The 19,427-nt window shown below is 37.6% G+C and overlaps 1 protein-coding gene and 1 long non-coding RNA gene across 4 annotated transcripts in view; both read left to right on the plus strand.

Annotated features, from left to right (window-relative positions):
* Window positions 1–19,427, plus strand: part of LOC139975659 (GMP synthase [glutamine-hydrolyzing]-like) — a 32,306-nt gene that overhangs the window by 7,630 nt on the left and 5,249 nt on the right. For both annotated transcript variants that reach the window (XM_071983751.1, XM_071983752.1), the window contains exons 5-14: window positions 9,439–9,536; window positions 11,118–11,221; window positions 12,480–12,673; window positions 13,602–13,655; window positions 14,315–14,426; window positions 14,795–15,007; window positions 16,046–16,264; window positions 16,844–16,959; window positions 18,215–18,340; window positions 19,108–19,226. In XM_071983751.1, coding sequence (XP_071839852.1) covers window positions 9,439–9,536; window positions 11,118–11,221; window positions 12,480–12,673; window positions 13,602–13,655; window positions 14,315–14,426; window positions 14,795–15,007; window positions 16,046–16,264; window positions 16,844–16,959; window positions 18,215–18,340; window positions 19,108–19,226 — 1,355 coding nt within the window. The remainder of the gene's footprint in view (window positions 1–9,438; window positions 9,537–11,117; window positions 11,222–12,479; window positions 12,674–13,601; window positions 13,656–14,314; window positions 14,427–14,794; window positions 15,008–16,045; window positions 16,265–16,843; window positions 16,960–18,214; window positions 18,341–19,107; window positions 19,227–19,427) is intronic.
* Window positions 50–5,837, plus strand: LOC139975660 (uncharacterized). 2 transcript variants are annotated; one of them, XR_011795824.1, is made up of 5 exons: window positions 50–863; window positions 1,667–2,390; window positions 2,625–2,779; window positions 3,949–4,068; window positions 4,607–5,837. It is a non-coding gene; the product is annotated as an uncharacterized lncRNA (long non-coding RNA). The 2 variants fall into 2 exon arrangements; XR_011795825.1 differs by having other exon boundaries at window positions 50–431; window positions 2,309–2,390.

Here is a 19,427-nt window from a genome sequence, read left to right on the forward strand (position 1 = left end):
TTTGGTTCCTTGCTAAAAGCAAAGGAACCTATGTATTCAGGTTGGCGTGTGTGTGTGTGTGTATGTGTGTGTGTGTGCGTGCGTGAACGGCGCCTATCGGGGATAATCGTTAGGATACACACCCGTCAACTGGGGATACTCCGCGAAACGGGGATATCCCCGATTTTAGATTCATCAAAATACAGTCAAATGGGGTGTCAATAACATGCTCAGAGGTTGTTAGTGAGTTCTGAGCATGTTCCCCACTATCCAGGTTTTAAACGCAAAAAGGTGTAAAAAGTGTGTAAGGCTCGCATGGATTTTTTTCCATACACCGGTGTAAGCCTGTTTCACAACATCCGAATGGCGCGCCCCATTTCCCGCGCTCTCCGTAGAACGTGTGTATACCGAGTACGACGAAACACATAAAGATATCGATCAACCAAATGCAAGTGAGTTTTCGTTCAAATTTAAAAGAAGGAGACGACTTTATTGTTAGAAATCAGCCGACTGGCATATCAAAAGGAGTAGACAAAAGTAGCAAACTAACAACTTAAATAAAGATAGAGTCGCTGCAGCAATTTAGCATGGACGATAACGTTAAGCTATAGTATGGGCCTAGGCCTAGCTTTAATTTTAACGGTGTGGTACATCATAGAGTGCCTTCTTAAGTTAGGCTACAATAAGACCTAGAATGTAGAAATTTGAAAACTTTATTTACACAAGTCATGGTTATTGTTAATGTTAGGTGTTATAATTGGTCAGTGTTTCACATTACATGTATCACTGGCGTATCAACGGTGTTTTTATTTACTGCCAGTGCTATGGAATTGTGGACAACCAACGTTACCATCACCTCCACACATTGACGATTGTGTTACTGGGTACACGTTGTCAGTCCGACACGTTTTCAGTCCGAAAATATAATACATGTTTTCAGTCCGAAAAAACGAGTTTTCAGTCCGACAAGTTTTCAGTCCGAAAATAAAATACACGTTCTGAGTCCGAAAAAAACGAGTTTTCAGTCCGACACGTTTTCAGTCCGAAAATGAAATACACGTTTTCAGTCCGAAAATGAGAAACACGTTTTCAGTTAGGGAATGAAAGCAGTTTTAATGCCATAATATTACCAATAAATGAACTGATAGTAAAAAAATCGATTGAATCTTTTGTATTAAGTCTCACATCACCGGCCTCAACAAAGACTTGGGACCCCTTAACAACTATCAGTTCTACAAACATATATAATCCGTTCTTCGCTCCTTAATCAGCTTCCTGTATAGTCATGGTTTGTTTGGTTCTAATTCCATCAATGCAATTTACACTTTAAACCTAGCGTCATACTTTCATTGTGTTTCATTTTGTACTTTTCATTCAACTACCAATATTGCTGACGAAGGTCCCAGGGGACCGAAAATTCCAATATATTTTTTAAAACTTAACTCCTTATTTGTCAATTATGAGTAAATACGAAAGATTCAATCGATATCTTTACTATCAGTTCGGGATTTCACTTTTTATTTGTGATATTATGGCATTAAAACTGCTTTCACTCCCCAACTGAAAACATTTTCGGACTGAAAACGTGTATTTTATTTTCGGACTGAAAACGTGTATTTTATTTTCGGACTGAAAACTTGTCGGACTGAAAACTTGTCGGACTGAGGGGTGTACCCCGTGTTACTAGGCCTACTAGTACTACATGGCTTATGATAACCTATACACTAACTATTACGTGATATGTAACGCATTGCGTTTGTGCAGGTGTACATGAAGCCTAACGTTTGGGTCCAATCCTCAGCATATGCTTAATTAACACTTAAGATTTTTGTAGGACAATTAATGGAAATTATGGAGCATTAATTAGTCCTTGAAGAGCCTTACACTCCACCTCTAGTCATAGCCCTTGTCCTGCTAATCCAGATTTTCCAAGAACACATTCAAAATAGCCTACACTGTAAATGTGCAAATACACAGAAGACAGCACTTTTCTACCAATAAATGATGAGTAGGGGCTAGCCTTATTGACATATGATTTCTGTAAAATAAAAAGGTGTTGTATTTTGACTTAAGAAAAAATGATTGTAACACTCAGTATGTACTCCATGTTTGCACAAACTTGTTGAACAAGAATATAAACATCAGCGCAAAGAATTAGAGAGTAATTTTTTCTGGAATTTGTTACAGTAATTCATATGGTTATTAAGACAGAGCAATTTGCCCCTACTCGTCATTTAATGGTAGTCCTAGTATTGTAACCTAGTATTGTAATTAATTTAAATACAGTCTCTTTCTCAACATAATCTAAACATATTCCTTTTGATGACAGACACAATAATGAGGCCAAAAAGAGATGATTGAACCAGTGAGGAAGTGGCCAAAAAATTCATCAATCTGAAGAAAGATTGTAGGTAAGTTGAAATTCTACAATACTTTTCAATGTGAGCAGTACATGGCTTAAGATATAGGTGTAGTAAGGAAAAAGGAGAGAGAGATTCTGCCTTTGCGAATAAAAGTAAGTGCATGCCATTTTGGTCCTGCAAATCATGCCATGTGACCCCTATCTTTTGAAGTAAGAGGTGAAGACCTTTGGCTGGAGGGTTGGCCCATCACCAGTAACCAAACACTGATTTTATTTACTGCAGGTAAAGGAGTCGTAACAGATGTCTTCTTTGAAAAGGGGGAATTTCTCTTACAAGTTCAGTGGAAAGTTTCTTATGGCTACAGAAGAAGATCAGCTTGAAAATGAAAATTCATCTGGGTTCAGATTCTTAATCAGATTCAAGGGCATGGAATATTGGTAAGTAATTGTACATTTAGTTGTCATGTAACTATCACTTTTGCTCTCAAGATTCCAGTCTGTTCATCAAAAACCCTTACTCTAAAAAGAGGTGAACATTGCAATCCATTTCAGGTCCAGCTTTCAAACAATGCCTCTTTCATCAGTTTGATGTGGGAATTCACACAGGGAGAAGTTGAAATGTTTAGTTATGGCACAGGTATTCATTTATGAACCTTAGTTGTCACAGGTAATTGAAGTAAAATGCCCTCCCGTTGACATAATGTAATCAAGCCTGTATTTGTAGCTCCTCTCTTTTCATTTATCCAGTTAAACAATGTGTAATGTATGTGACACTGTTTGGTTTCCTTGGAGTTTCCTGGAGATATGCAACTGGACAAAGTTGCTCGGGAAAGCTGAGGCCAAGGGCACAGTTAAGACATTCTGTCCTAAGTTTTAAACCTAGAAATTTGTGAGAGTATTTTTAAAACTCTGGTAAAGGCTTCACTAACTTAGAAATACATGTCAGCTGGAATTGGAGGGAGTGTATTTAGTGGGGATATACACTGTTTAAAACCACTAGACAGGAGATGTCTACTTTAACATCAAATATAACATCAAATATATGAATTACGACTTATTAATGTTAAGAATGGCTACTGTTTGGTGAATTGAAATACATGTCAGTTGGTAATTGGATAGTAAAGTGGGGATACACACTGTTGTAAAACCAATAGACTGGGGATATCTACAATAACATCCAATATGATTTGGAAAGAAATGACAGTTGGCATGAACACACTAAAGGCTGTGTATTGGCTGAAGTGATAGAATTAGTCTTAGCAGACTGTGTAGCGCAATTAGTGTGCCAATTTTTAAATTCAAATAAAATGGCCAACTTGTTTCCCACTTATCAATCAATCATTTGCCAAGTTCTGATCAAAGAAGTCTTTGCCTCAATCTAGTAGTTGAAGAGTAACCTGTCTCCACCCCAATTCAATCTTTGGAGCCTGGTAGTCATTCTAACTGCATTCACCAGTGGCTGTGATGCGATATCTTTCACACAGGTTGAGAGGTATGCAGGTCCTTAGTTCAACCACTGAGGTGTCCTCTAACCTTTCTCAATGTTAGCCATCAAAAGTCTTGATCCTTGATCATACTTCATTATGATTTTCTTTTCTTATGAACAGGAGGTGCACCAGAAGGGGACTATGAACAAAAGGTTTCTGATCAAGATGACTCTATTTATTATCCTGTTGATGGCAGAGATATCAAGAAAGGATTCTCTCTGAATAATGATCAACAAACAGGTATAGAAATTCACTTGGTTCAATATCTTTTGAGTTCTGGTTTAAAGCTTAAAAGAAAAGAGTAAGCTTAAATTACCCAAAAAATTGAATGCTTCTTCTTACTTTGTGGTCCAGATTATGTCAGTTCAGTCACTTCATAACTTTCTAGATTACCAGTTGGCATTAGATCTATAAAGTGGAGCTTTGAAGAGCAAATTGGAACAGTATGCCTATAGTAGTTGGGAGGATAACCAACCTTCATTGCTTTGATTTACATCAGTACTCCTTAGTAGTCATGCTGTTTAAAGCACAATACTTAACAAGCTCTGATGTTTGATTTTAAAATGTAAAAGTGCTCATATTGCTTTTAGATATTGTTTCTCATTGTTACTGTTGGAAATTTAAGTTTTGTTTACATGAAAACTATCTGTGTGCGCAGTATAGTTATTATCTCAGTACATAACATGGAAGGAGATATTGTCACAGTAGCCAGCCCACTTGAAGTGCAGCTTTAAAAATTGTCTGTCTTGATCTGTACCATCTCTTTCAATTTTTTTAGAGCCAATTCCCAAAGTCATCAGAAGAAAACAATGGACCACCCATGAGCGAGCAGCAGTCCATCGGCACTTAGGACAATACTTTGCATGAAAGTTGCATGGAAAGTTATCAATAGTATACTGCATGAGTCTGGAACCCTACCTTCCTAACCGACGATTATATATTAAAGATTAAATCAGAAACAAAATATATTCTATTGCAAGAAAGGGACAGGAAAGCTTTGTACAAATGTAAGGAGTTCATATGCGGATCTATCCATTTCAGACTGCAACCTGTAAGAAGTTATTAGCAGGGTCCAGGGAATTTGACTGCATTTAAGAAGTGAGTTTTGGACACAAGGTCACTAAAATACGCTTAAAAGGGGTATTCATCATTTTGAAGTCATTGTTACTGAAGGATTAATTACCTCTTGAAACTTTACGCACTGGCCACTCCCATGTATGGTTAGTCACTGAATTTCACTGGTAGTTGAATCAACCTGAGGCTCCTTTGTTTGTCACTTATGTCACACTTTCAAGTGGTTTTGTTTTTGTTATACATAACTTCATGCATTGGTCTTTTGGGTTTACTGAAAGTTGCTGTTTTGTCATATGCTCATTTTGTGGTATAAGTAAAATAAAGTGGGTCAAACTCAGAAAATAATCTTGTCCTTGTGCATGTCTTGACTCAATGTGGAAGCAATAATATGTGAGGTAATGTTTAGATGATCTCTTGCAAAGCCAGAGTATTATGCTATATTGTTCAATTTGTTAATGAAAATTCATTTATATTAGATTTATCTCTTGGGTAATTTACAGATGATATAATAAAAGACTCCTATGCTTTGCAACATACACTGGTAAACGAATACTTGAGTTTTGTGGAATTGTACATTCTCATCCAATCAGAGGAAAATAATCAGCCATTTTTTCTAATCATCTAGGTCAGTTGACAGCATCTTGTTTCAAAACAACTCATAAGACCCCAACCCATCTATCCCACTTGAATACTACAGGATGGCAGTGTGAGCCCCCATGTAAAACAAAAAGTCAATGTGGGATATGTCATATTGTTCCTCGCAGTTACATTGGGGATATATATGTTTAACCCCAGTCCCATGTCAAACACAAAAAATTGTGATATCCCCACTTTGCACGTAAAGGTTCAAACCAAGAAAACAAAGCTTCTCTTCCTTCTCAGTATGATGACATGCAATACCAGCCTGTATTCGTCATAAAATGTGAAAAACATCATTCAAAAGTTGCTCAGAACAGAAGTCCCCAGTTTGCATTAATACAACTTGCTTCCCCAATAGGCGCCGTAAACGCGTATGTGTGTGTGTGTGTGTGTGACGCTTTAGCTTGTATGCACGATAACTCCACAAGGGATTGACTGATCATGATCAAACTTGGTGGGTGGGTGGCCCATAGTGAGTAGATGAACCCTATTGTTTTTGGTGCCCACAAAGGTCACCAAAGGTCAGTTATGGTCCAAAAACCCAAAATACTAAAACTGCAATAACTCCCAGTGCCAATGTGCGACATAGTTGATATTTTGGGACAAGTTGTGAACTGGTTAGGGGAACATTTTGAAACTTAACGGTCATGTGATCTGAGGTCACCAAAGGTCAATTAATGTTAAAAAACTAGTATTTTTGCGATAACTTGAGAACGAATTGTCCGTTAAGGTTGGGAGTTGCTTCAGTGTAATCCAAATGTCGACCCACATCTGGGTGACCCTTGACCTCAATTTGACCTCTGGTGACCTTTTCATGTTTTGGGGATTTTTACAGTTTCGATGCTATTTTCAGATGTCAAAGGTACCTTCCGATCATTAATATCGATAGGTTGACCCCCGTGTGACCTTTGTGTGCGAACTTATATGGGGTCAAAGTATTCGGTCGGAGTTAGGATAGCTGTACAGACTTGTCGTGTTGATTTTGGAATCAGCAGATCAAACTACATTTGAAACCAAGGTCAAAAGGTCAAAGGTCACATTAGAAAAAATGTGCTTATTTTGGGAGAAAACGGGCGAAAAAGAAAATGTTTGGTTTTGATGCTAGATTTGGATATCAAAGGTACCTTCCGATCAAAAATGTCAATGGGTTGACACCCGGGTGACCTTTCTGTGTAAAGTTTTACAAGGTCAAAGTTAATTTTCAGACATTTAATGCAATAACTCCCAGTGCCAAGGTGTAACAAGGTTGATATTTTGGGACAAGTTGCAAATGGTATAGAGGAATATTTTCAAACTTAACGGTCATGTGATCCGAGGTCATCAAAGGTCAATTAATGTTAAAAAACTAGTATTTTGGTTGAGAAAATGGGCAAAGAAAAAAATGTTTGAATTTTTACAGTTTTGATGCTATATTCACGTCTCACCAATCAAAAATGTCAATAGGTGACCCCAGGTGACCTTTGTGTGTGAAGTTATATGAGGTCAAAGTAAATTTTCAGACATTTAGTGCAATAATTCCCAGTTCCAAGGTGTGACACCGTTGATATTTTGGGACAAATTGCAAATGGTATAGGGGAATATTTTCAAACATAACGGTCATGTGATCCGAGGTCACCAAAGGTCAATTAATGATAAAAAACTAGTATTTTTGCGATAACTTGAGAACGAATTGTCCGTTAGGGTTGGGAGTTGCTTCAGTGTAATCCAATTGTCGACCCGCATCTGGGTGACCCTTGACCTCAATTTGACCTCTGGTGACCTTTTCATGTTTTGGGGATTTTTACAGTTTCTATACTATTTTCAGATGTCAAAGGTACCTTCTGATCATAAATGTCAATGGGTTGACCCCCTTGTGACCTTCGTGTGCGGAGTTATACGAGGTCAAAGTTAATTTTCAGACATTTAATGCAATAACTCTCAGTTCCAAGATGTGACACGGTTGATATTTTGGGACAAGTTGCAAATGGTATAGGGGAATATTTTCAAACTTAACGGTCATGTGATCCGAGGTCACCAAAGGTCAATTAATGATAAAAAACTAGTATTTTTGCGATAACTTGAGAACGAATTGTCCGTTAGGGTTGGGAGTTGCTTCAGTGTAATCCAATTGTCGACCCGCATCTGGGTGACCCTTGACCTCAATTTGACCTCTGGTGACCTTTTCATGTTTTGGGGATTTTTACAGTTTCGATGCTATTTTCAGATGTCAAAGGTACCTTCTGATCATAAATGTCAATGGGTTGACCCCCGTGTGACCTTCGTGTGCGGAGTTATACGAGGTCAAAGTTAATTTTCAGACATTTAATGCAATAACTCTCAGTTCCAAGATGTGACACGGTTGATATTTTGGGACAAGTTGCAAATGGTATAGGGGAATATTTTCAAACTTAATGGTCATGTGATCCGAGGTCACCAAAGGTCAATTAATGATAAAAAAAAACTAGTATTTTTGTGATAACTTGAGAACGAACTGTCCGTTAAGGTTGGGAGTTGCTTCAATGTAATCCAATTGTCGACCCGCATCTGGGTGACCCTTGACCTCAATTTGACCTCTGGTGACCTTTTCGTGTTTTGGGGATTTTTACAGTTTCGATGCTATTTTCAGATGTCAAAGGTACCTTCTGATCATAAATGTCTATAGGTTGACCCCCGTGTGACCTTCGTGTGCGAAGTTATACGAGGTCAAAGTATATAATAATAATATATATTAATTAATTTATTAATATAATAATATTAATGAGGTCACGGGTCAAACGTGAAAAACTCCCAAGTTGCAATAACTTGGCTACTATTTATTGGAATTTCATCAAACTTGGTATGATGATATTGGTAGATAGTCTCCACACACTGATGTGTGTTGCAATTGATATCATGCATGTTTATAAGGGGGGGGGTTATGAAAAGTTTGTATGCACAATAACTCAACAAGGGAATGACCAATCATTACCATACTTGGTGAGTGGGTGGCCCATAGTAAGTAGATTAACCCTGTTGATTTTGGTGCTCATATCATGAATATTAATGAGGTCATGGGGTCAAACGTGAAATACTCCAAATTGCAATTACTTGGCTATGGTAGATAGTCTTCGCACACTGATGTGTGTTGCAATTGATATCAGGGCTTAGCATTACTTTGGCAACCAAAGTCTGTGTGCATGAATTGCTGTTGTTGTCATAGGGCTTTCTTAGAAATTTCCCTATGAATGGAACTAATAAACAGCAGCAAGGAACCATGAAATGTTTTCATTCTGGTTCTGGCAGGGTTTAACCCTCCAAATTATTCCCAGACATCAAGAAGTGTTAAATGTAGGCAATTAAATAACTTTGTGTGGGAAATTCTGTGAGATTAAAACCAGCAGCTCACTGCCAGATTGAATGCAAATCAATTGGACTGTTGTCACATGGAGAAAGGTGGAAAGTTGCGCAATATGCTTGTGCTTTCAAAGACGTCAACTTATCAACATGTTGACAGTTTTAAGTCACTTCAGCTTCAGTTGTGGAAATTCAACATGTAGCATTTTCTTGACTGCCATTTGGAATTGTGAGGCAATTTACAACTAAACTTGACCAATCCTAACAATTGTAACCAATCACAGGGGAGTAACTTTCCATGTGACCTGTTCGAAAACACTGGTGTTTAACAGAAGACCGCTCATCAGTCAAATTAGTTTTTGGTGGTTCATAGCAACATTATTGATGTTTCTACAGAATCTTAAGTATCCTTCAATATTTTATGTATGGTTCTGTAAACCATTTTATATACACCTAGTTCTTTCTGTGGAAAACTGGAACCCTTATAAAAGTGTGCCCTGGGATCTTATAGACGTGCTGTTGAATCGTACGTACATTTGTAACACTGTGCCAGAATGCCATGACATGTTTTGGTATGTTTTGCAGATGATGAACAAAGAGTTTGGTGGTACTATACAAAAGAAGGACATCAGAGAAGATGGTCAGTTTACAGTCACCATAGACCCAAAGATAGCATTGTTTAGGTGAGTATTTGCCTTCATTCTCTTTTTGGCTTTTTCCCTAATATCTTCAAATTGGATCATAAATAAAAGGGTGAAGTCATAATATAACAAATGCTTCTTGAATAGAGACCTGTTTTGTAGCAGTCTTATTTCCCATTGTATTGTATATTAGTGTTTACACGGGTCCAAAAATCGGGAACCGGGTACCCGAGAGCCGTTACCCGTCGGGTATCCGGGTACCCGGGAAAAAAATTGTTTGCCCACGTGTTTCAAGATTTTCAAGAAATTAAATATTGGATGCTATTATAAATGAAGTATATTCTCTATTGACAATGTTTGCATGTTCAAAAACGTATGTGTAAGGTAAGGAATAAAACCTTCCTCAATAATTTCTATTTGCTTTTTTCTGTCATAAACTTGTTAATTACTTAATATAATTAACATAACTACTAATTAGAAGCAATGTTGTTAACATCGCACTGCTGCCGCTGCTTATGCAGGCTCTCCACGTCTATTGGATCACTCCATAAAAATATCCAAGTTAGCTCCTAAACTGTTTTTACTAATACTATCTATTATGCAGGTCCAGGGTTCGCATTAGCCGCGAGATTACGCGATTCGCGCAATTTGATCGCATTTGGAATAGGCCTACACGAATTGTAAAAAGCCACTTGCGATTATATTATTTTTTAGTTATCCCGTCTGTAATCCATAAACATGTCGTAAAATTCCTTGTCAGCCTTTCCTTCTATGAAATAAACGAATGAATAAATAATCATTTCTTCCACATGGTAGCCTAACACCACACTAAGTCAATGCATGAGAAATCTAGCTAAGCCTAACCATCTGTTTATTCGCTGAAATTGTGACGCAGTTATAAGATATCCGTGGAACACATTCATTATTGCTGTTACGTTCGACCACGTGGTTGCCTAACACCACACTAAGTCAATGGGGTAATCTAGCATAGCGATTTGTTTATTAGCTGAAATTGTGACGCAGTTATAAGATATCCATGGATTAGTTTCGTTATTGCTGTTATCTTCAACCACATGGTAGCCTAACACCACACTAAGTCAATGGGAAATCTGCCTAACCATCGGTTTGCATATTTTTTTTAAATCACACTGCGTAGGATTCGAGTTATAAATTAGGAACCGGGAAGTATCGCGTCAGGGGGGGGGATACCTTCGTTATTGCTGTAATCTTCGACCACATATGTTAGCCTAACACCACACTAAGTCAATGGGAAATCTGCCTAACCGTAGGTTTGCAAATTTTTTTTTTTTTTTTAAATCACACTTTGCGTAGGAATCGGGTAATAAATTAGGAACCGGGTAGTATTGCGTCGGGCGGGTACCCGGGTACCCGGATAACCCGTGCAAACACTGTTGTATATGTTTGTTGATTTGGTTTGGAGGGAGGGGGTGGGTGGGTTGGTGGACACTGAATAAGGAAAGAACTGTAAGCATGGTCATTCCATGGCCAAATCGTTTGTAAAACAGTATTGTCCAATAATGACAACAGAGCTGTTTCTGTTATTGAAAACTTAAATCCATCCATTCATCCATCCTCTCTTTTTTTCTTTCTGTGTGCTCACAGAGGTCTTGCCAAGCAACAAGAAGTTCTTCTCACACATGGAGATACTATTGATAAGATTGCCAAGGGATTCACACAGGCAGCCACTTCTGGAAAACTAATCGCAGGTATGACGGGAAAAAAATTCACATTACGAACATTCTCGTAACTTTAGATAAACGTATTTTGGGATTGTGTTGTAGGTTTGTAGCAATGTATTTGTAGTTTTTCTCGATTGAGTGGATAGTTATCACTACTCATTCATAGGTTCACATCGAAACCACTAGCATTAACACTTCTTCCTTTTCAACAATTTGCCATTCCTAATGAGAATAGGGAGAGGGGATGTATTTCTGTTTTATTCATACATAACAAATTATACATAAAATTTGTTGATATTGAAACTCCTGAAAATGACATTAAGCTATAAAAAAGTCTTCAACTGTGTTCACACATGGTTTGGTGAAATATGGCATAAAATTCTACTGGTCAGTAGACATTAGTCTGTATCATCATATTATGTTTGTGACCCAAAGAATTCCCTAGATTGGATTAGACAAGGAGTTATTAAATGATTAGTTGTAGCTGATTGGTTCTTACTTAATGGATCTCTTTAAAGGGTGTGAATACTCGCGCACAAAGAAACGACTCATGCCGGTACTCTGACCTAGTTTCGAATAGGTGTAACAGAAGTGTTAGGTCCCACCATCGATCCCAGAAAATACACACACAGCTTGCTACCATCGGTAATTAGACACTAGTGTACAGTCAATACATACAGCTACGGTCAATACCCACAACACAGTGTACATAGCAGCGATGGACATCTCAGGTCTAGATATAAGATAACAAGGTATCACGTTTCATTACTGTCTGCATTTTGTAGCGACAAGAAGAACACTTGCACGGAAAGTTAACTGTTTCAGAGGGCGGTACACGGTTTGGGGCGAGTCTTTAATCTGCAGATGTGGACTGTCTAACATTTGTCGCTTTTAACTGGTTTGCTTTCTCCTTACTGCATCACCGTTGAGTTGATTTGCAAAATTTCTTCAGGCGTAGATCCTTGGCTAGTCTCCTTTGCGATTGCAAAGAATGATGTAAAAAGTCATAAATTTTGACATTTAATCTTTGTAAGTGATTAATAGTGATGTGAAATAGTGTCTCGCCAATGAAATGTCGAGAAAGTTGTGTTTGTTGGTCAATCTTACCTTGAGTGCAGCAGTTAATGCTGGTGTTTGTAAAAAAGTATTGTCCAGACAAAAAAATGCTGATTTGACCATGTTGTGCTGAGGTTAAATTCAAAAGGTTTCACTTTCAACTTTTCAGTATTAATATTGTTTGTCGTAATTTTTTTTAACTTTCTGTAAATCTTTTGTCTACCTCCAGCCATTTCTAATGAGAAGAAGCGGCTGTATGGCGTCCAGTTTCATCCAGAGGTCGATCTTACAGAGAGTGGCAAACAGATATTCAAGAATTTCCTCTACCATATCTGTGGATTTCCCGGAAACTTTACAATGCAAAACAGAGAGGAGGCATGTAAAGCAGAGATCCAGAGAATAGTTGGTACAAACAAAGTCTTGGTAGGTTCCATCCCATATAACCTCATACTATAAAACATAAGACTGTCTGTCTCCTCTCAGAAAACAGGAAACTTTTTTTTCTTTCTATTACTTTGAAAAAAATGCCTTGATGCCATATCAAATTTGAAATCTATGTTACCATGTCAGTTTAAGTGAAAGTCCAGCTGAACTCCTAATATTTGGTAATTCCTTAATTGAACCTTGCTCTGGAAGCATTGAATCATTTGACTTTTTTAGATCATGTCCTATCCATAGTCATACACATATTAACCTTTTAGCAGTGACTCAGTTGTAATGAACTATATCACAGATTAATTGATTTAAGTCAGAAACCATTGAATATTGCACTCTTTATGGTGATGATGATATTTGTCCATTGATACCAAAATCAATAAGTAAACTCAAAGGAATCACAACTTTGAAAATCTGAACTAGATTTTGAAGTATAGACTAGATTCTGGCCTTGTCAGTGGTAAATATACAAAAGAACCTTACACAAATAGTTTGGTCTCTTATTGCATGATCATTCTTGTGTTGCCATAAATCTCATTTCTAAGTTTTAAAATGTTGTGCAAATGTTTTTACAGAATTTGTCAATATAATAAAAAATATGTTGAGCCATACCTTGAGTAGTGAATGTATATTAACGATAACAAATTTTGAATTTGTTTCTGTACAGTAGTTTTCCATTTATGGTTTGATGCTATACTATACTATACTATACTATACTATACTGCACTACACTATGACTCTAGACCTTTACAAGTTCTATGTACTGCAGTACTGCTCTGGTTCTTTGCCTGCCTAGAAGTTGAGCATGGCACTTGGCTACATGATACCATATATGTGCAAGTCCTTTACTACCGCTGTAGCCTAAGACTCCTTTGATTACATGGCATTAACCTCTGACCTCTTCATCCTTTTCCAGGCATTGGTCAGTGGTGGTGTTGATTCTACTGTTTGTGCAGCTCTCCTAAGAAAGGTAAAGAGATACAGTTACCAAAGCTTAAGATTTTGGCAATTTTACCTCATGCTATCCTCTTTCAGTGTTCGGATTAAGCATTTGGAAAGCTTCTAACCCCCCAACAAACAAAACAAAAACAAATGATTAATGTGATGACCTTGGTTTCGGTCGCAAACCTGATGTTGGTACCACTCATAATTCAGGCAATACATTTTAGCCTTAACATTTAGTGCAGCAGTTGGTTGCTCTTACCTAAAATACTGTGGTTATTTGTGCAAAAGACTGTAAATACAGTTTTTCATTTGTGTAGCAGTAAAACCTGTCATAGCATTTTGCTATGCAATTCCAGATAAGTTATTATAGTTTATAGACACATAGTTATCATTGAGAGTTACTTTCTGTACACCTTGTTATCGTTCATAAAAACTATGTATGTCTTCAGTGACCTCAATGTTTCACTACAGATTCAGTATGTTATTTCCAGATTTGCGATCAGGTTTAGAATTGAGCTTGATTGATATTCTACCAAATCTGGGATGAAAGCAATGGAAATCAATGGCGTTAAACATATCACCTCATGCCCACTTTTTCATACCTAAATTAAGCCGGTTTTAGATTTAATATGTCATGGAACTGTTGTCATTCTTTGTTTGTGTGTTTATATTTGCTTTACACAGGCGTTGAAGGATCATCAAGTGGTCGCTGTTCACATAGACAACGGATTTATGAGAAAGGACGAGAGCGAATCCGTTAAAGCTTCTCTGGAGAGAATAGGACTGGATTTGAAAGGTATTTGGGTCTTCAATTCCTCAAAGTGTGAACATTTTAACAAATGTCTGCATGTTACATGCACACATGTATTTTGCACATGATAATCAATAATGATGCTTCCATGACTTGTAGGGGGTCATGTGTCTTTAAACTAAACTTGAGAAATAGTTATCAGTACTTAACAACAAACAGACAAGTAAAAACTTGCTTGCAGAGAGGTAACTTCCAGTAGGTCGTTAACAACCTGGAGTTGGCACGGTGGGACTAAATGTATGTCTGTATGACTGTTGGAGACTGAAGTTGCAGAAGATCCTATAAGATCTTTAGCAAAGACAGGTATACCCAAACGTTTGCTCTTCTCTGTTTTTTCCTTTGTTTTCTTGTAGTGGTGGATGCTTCGTTAACATTTTACAATGCTACAACGACGATTCTCTTGGACAAAGATCAGCCCAACCCGACGCCGTGTCTGACCTCAACGTTAAACACAACGATACACCCGGAAGAGAAGCGGCAGATTATAGGAGATACATTCATTAAAGTCGCTGATCAAATCTGTAAGGAACTCAATCTTAATCCTCTGGAAACAGTGTTAGCACAAGGTGAGAAGACTGCACCACGTGGTGACGTCTAAAACAAAACATCATCTCTTGGACTGATGCTATGTAAAATTGTACTTGTGTTTTATGATTAACATGTATGGGCTAGACCAGATGTCATGAACTCTTATGCCTCAGTCTCTTAGTCTTAAAGTGTCTCAAAAGACAACTCTTGCTCAGCATATAGAACAGTGTTTTCTCTTGAATTGATACTCTGCAAAATTGTACCTTGTGTCTTTTGATTAACATTTATGGCCTAGACTAGATGTCATGAACTCTTATGCCTCACTCTCTTAGTATCTTTAAGTGTCTCAAAAGACAACTCTCGCTCAGACATACCATAATGAACAGTGTTACACTGGGAGTCAATATCAGGTTCTTAATACATTCTGACACTCTCCCAATTTTATGTGTAAATCTCCCCGCAAAATCTGATTTTGAAATTTTGTCCCCTGAAATTGTAATCAGAAGTTGAAGGCGTGTATAATATTTACCTGCATTAGGAATGTGGAGGAATTCCACTGCATTCTACGGGAAATATATGTATAAAATGCTTATGCCAATGTTGCGTTCTGGAGCGCTTGCTTAGCGAAACAATAACTTTCATGTAGCCTATGTTTATTGCTAAGGTGACATGTAAAACCTAAAAATGTAATATGTAATACTAATGCTATCATGTTTTAGTTAGATTTTGTCCAGTTCTCTCTTGTTTTTCTGCATTCTCCCAGGTTTTGGGCATGAGAAATTGTAAACCTCCCTATTTTGTGAAAGAGAGGTTGACAGGTATGCTGGCTCTTGACCTATTATGTTTAATGGTCCAAAGTGTACATACCAGATTATTTTGACCCGATCTCTTGATTTCAGTTTTATTCACTTTTTAAAAATCATTTGTGGAGTCCCCAAGTCTAAATTTGTATTGCTAGAAACATTACTGTTCCAGTTTTCACCATAACATCCCCCAACATTTCTTAAACTTAAAAAGGATGTGCATATTCTGAGATGCAAACCTTTGAGAGACAAAATTTTGCTCTTTGTTTTCAGGAACATTGCGACCGGATTTAATAGAAAGTGCCTCAAGTTTAGTAAGCGGTAACGCAGAGACAATAAAGACGCACCACAACGATACAGTACTGGTTCGGCAACTTAGGAGCGAAGGGAGGGTGGTCGAACCTCTGAAGGATTTCCACAAGGACGAAGTCAGGCAACTTGGAAGAGATATCGGGCTTCCAGATGAACTGGTAGAAAGACATCCATTCCCCGGTAAGTTTTGTGCTCACCGTCGCTTGTAATTTACTGAGGGATGAATCGTATAACTTGTTAAATGTGTGCAAAGAAGGGAAGAAATGAGGAGTAGAACATAGTGAATGGAAGAGGCTGATGTGGGGTAGGGGAGGGGAGGGGAGAGGAGGGGAGAGGAGGGGGAAATTGGATGGTTGGAAAAGCAATTGATTACAGAATCTTTTGGATGTTAGTGGACATTGTCTAATTATGACTGATGATGGTTGCTTTTGAGGAAGAAAGCATGTTCAAAAGAAAGAATGGGGGAGGGGAGGGCAGGGGGGTGGGCGGTGATGTTTGAAGATGCGACATTGGTGATACAAGTACAGGAATAATTCATATTGGTATTAAGGATTGGAGGTTATATTTGTTTGGGATTTGTTATTGGGATTTGTTATTGGTATTTGGGGCATCGTCGAAAGGGTTTCCTTCCTCTAAATGAGAAGCAGATATATTATTTTTAAGAAGAAAGATGCATTCTATATATTGACTGCCTAGCAAGGAATTATCAAAACTTTACAAATGTGAACCAATACTTCCTATGGTTTTAATCTTGACCAGGTCCAGGATTGGCAATCCGGGTGATTTGTGCAGAGGAACCTTACATTGAGAAAGACTTTGGAGAAACAAACATACTCTTGAAAATTCTAGCAGATTATGCAAATGCCGATAAAAGGGTAATTATATATTACACTTTGCGATGGAATAACTTCCGTCTCCTTTCCACGTATATCAGAATTACTCAAAGTAAGTACTTAGAATACTCCTCCCCAAACCCCTCTGTAGTCCCACCTCTTGTTTCCAGGTTGTTTAGGATTGTAACAACAGGTTAGGCATATACAAATTACTTAACTGTGTGTAAAATTATGAAATGCATTATGCCATGTGCAGACAGGCTATACAATTACAAGATGAAGAGAAAATGTTGGATTATTTGTTAATATCTGGCTAGTTCCCATATCTGGACATCTTCTGCTGAATAATCCATGTTTTAACTATGTTAAACATGTTATGTTTTAACATGTTTCAAACTATTTCCTTGTCCCAAAACTATTTCCATGAGGATTAGTGCTCTTCAGAGGAGGGAGGTCGTTGGGGGTGGGGGGTGTTGTACCACGGGTGAAGTACCCAGAGGAACCTGTTTGCTATGCCATACAAGATAAACTATCTGCTTCATGTACCAGCAGTGGAGTAGCCTCAGGGGGCCCTATAGGTTATCCTGCATTACCCTCAGTTGTTACTAGTAAGACCAAAAGTGAACTAGCTCAGTCAAAGCCTCTTGGTAGGGAATCATGCCTCACTGAGATGTTAACTTGATTAAATTAAATCCACCTCAGTGTTTGTGAAAAATAATAACGATATTTAGAGATATTGAGCCTGTTCGGATAACGATTTGTATAACTATAGCAATTTCAACTCTAATATTACTGATGAGTTGAATAGGCAAAAAAAAGGGATAGTGTGAACCAAGTAGTACTTCTATAAACACAGCGGCAGTTCTGCCATTAATATCGTCCGTATGGTCTTGATATGATTTTACTGGCTCAATGTTAATTTTTGCTGGAGTCTTATAAAACCTTCAGGTTATGCCCAGACAGATTGAAGCATCAAATTATTATATGTTTCAGTGTGAAATATGGTGTGGCAGAACAAGTTTAGAGGTGAATGGGTGACCATAATCACTCGTTTTAGCATATTTTACAACAGGTCATGTTATGCTGAGCCTTGTTTTAGCAATTCAATTCAACTTTATATCAACCATTGCAACAGGTACAACAGTATAAACAAGACTACATGTGACTACACACCATGTTAATAATGAAAAGAATGACAAATAAAATAATATACTAAAATAATTAAATTATAAAACAGATCAAGTAGAAGCCTTCATTTTGCCCTATAGTCACACAGAATGTTTCGTCTGTTTTACAGCGTCATGCCTTGATGGAGAGAGTACAGAACTTAACAACAGACGAAGAGAAGGAATTACTAACGGAGATGACCTCGAGGCAGAAGATTACTGGAACCTTGTTACCTATCAAGACAGTCGGAGTTCAGGTTTGTCCCAATTGTCTGCCATTTCAAACAGAAGTGGAGGGAGCAGGGTGTTAATCTCACAAACGTTCCATGTTTGACATAATAGCCATAAGATAAAGAGATAGTATTGTCAAAAGTAATTGCATTTGAGAAAAGTCACCAAGTCCAGTCTAGATGACTACTTAGGATTAAATCATAATGGCCATTATATATTTAGAGGTAATATGTGGTTAGTTTCTGTTTATAATAATATGTGGTTATATGTGGTTAGTTTCAGTTTTCTGTTTATCTCCTACCTTTCCTCTTCCCCTGTTGGTTTCTTTCTTTCTTCTCTCCATCCCTTGTCTACTAATCCCCTTACATCTATATCTTTGTGTTCACCATGCTCATTAACTAGTCTGTATTCTGTGCGTGTTTTTGTCCCTTCTGTTATACTGTTACTTGTCATTTAGCCTTTGAAGAAGATCCTGCTAGGATCGAAACGTCAGGTCAACTTAATTTTACACGTTAGTTTCAGTTGACAGTCTTTCCGGTCTGCTATTTGGTCATTTTACTTTTTACTTTGAAGACATTACTGTCACTCAATGGTACCCACTACTGTACTAAAGATCATCATTCTGTAGTGATGATTTTGCTATGGTTTTGCAAAAAATGTTGTTTTTTTGGCTTTTTTTTCATAGACTTTACACTTGTCATGGTTTTCTGCTCATTTCTTCTCAGTGATCAAGCTAAAAGTCATTTCCCTTTCTGTTTCACTAAGATTTTTGTGCTTTCTGCTATTTTTTCAGGGTGATTGTAGGACATATAGCTACTGTGCTGCTCTCAGTTCAGAAGCCCAACAGATACCTTGGGATGATCTCTACGCGATGGGAAAGATTATCCCTAAGATATGTCACAATGTCAATAGGTAAGTCTTTAGGTATTGTTACAATATTACTAAGTAAGCAGTGGATATCTGTGACAGTATCAATAAGTCAGCAGTGGATATAAGCAGTGGATATCTGTCACTATCCGTTGATAAACAGAGGATTTCTGTATCACCAGCTATTACTATGTATTGGTGTAATATACCATTAATGCTATTGCTATGTATTGGTGTTATATACCA

This window comes from Apostichopus japonicus, chromosome 11 (genome assembly GCF_037975245.1).
Source record: "Apostichopus japonicus isolate 1M-3 chromosome 11, ASM3797524v1, whole genome shotgun sequence".
Taxonomy (NCBI): Eukaryota; Metazoa; Echinodermata; class Holothuroidea; order Aspidochirotida; family Stichopodidae; genus Apostichopus; species Apostichopus japonicus.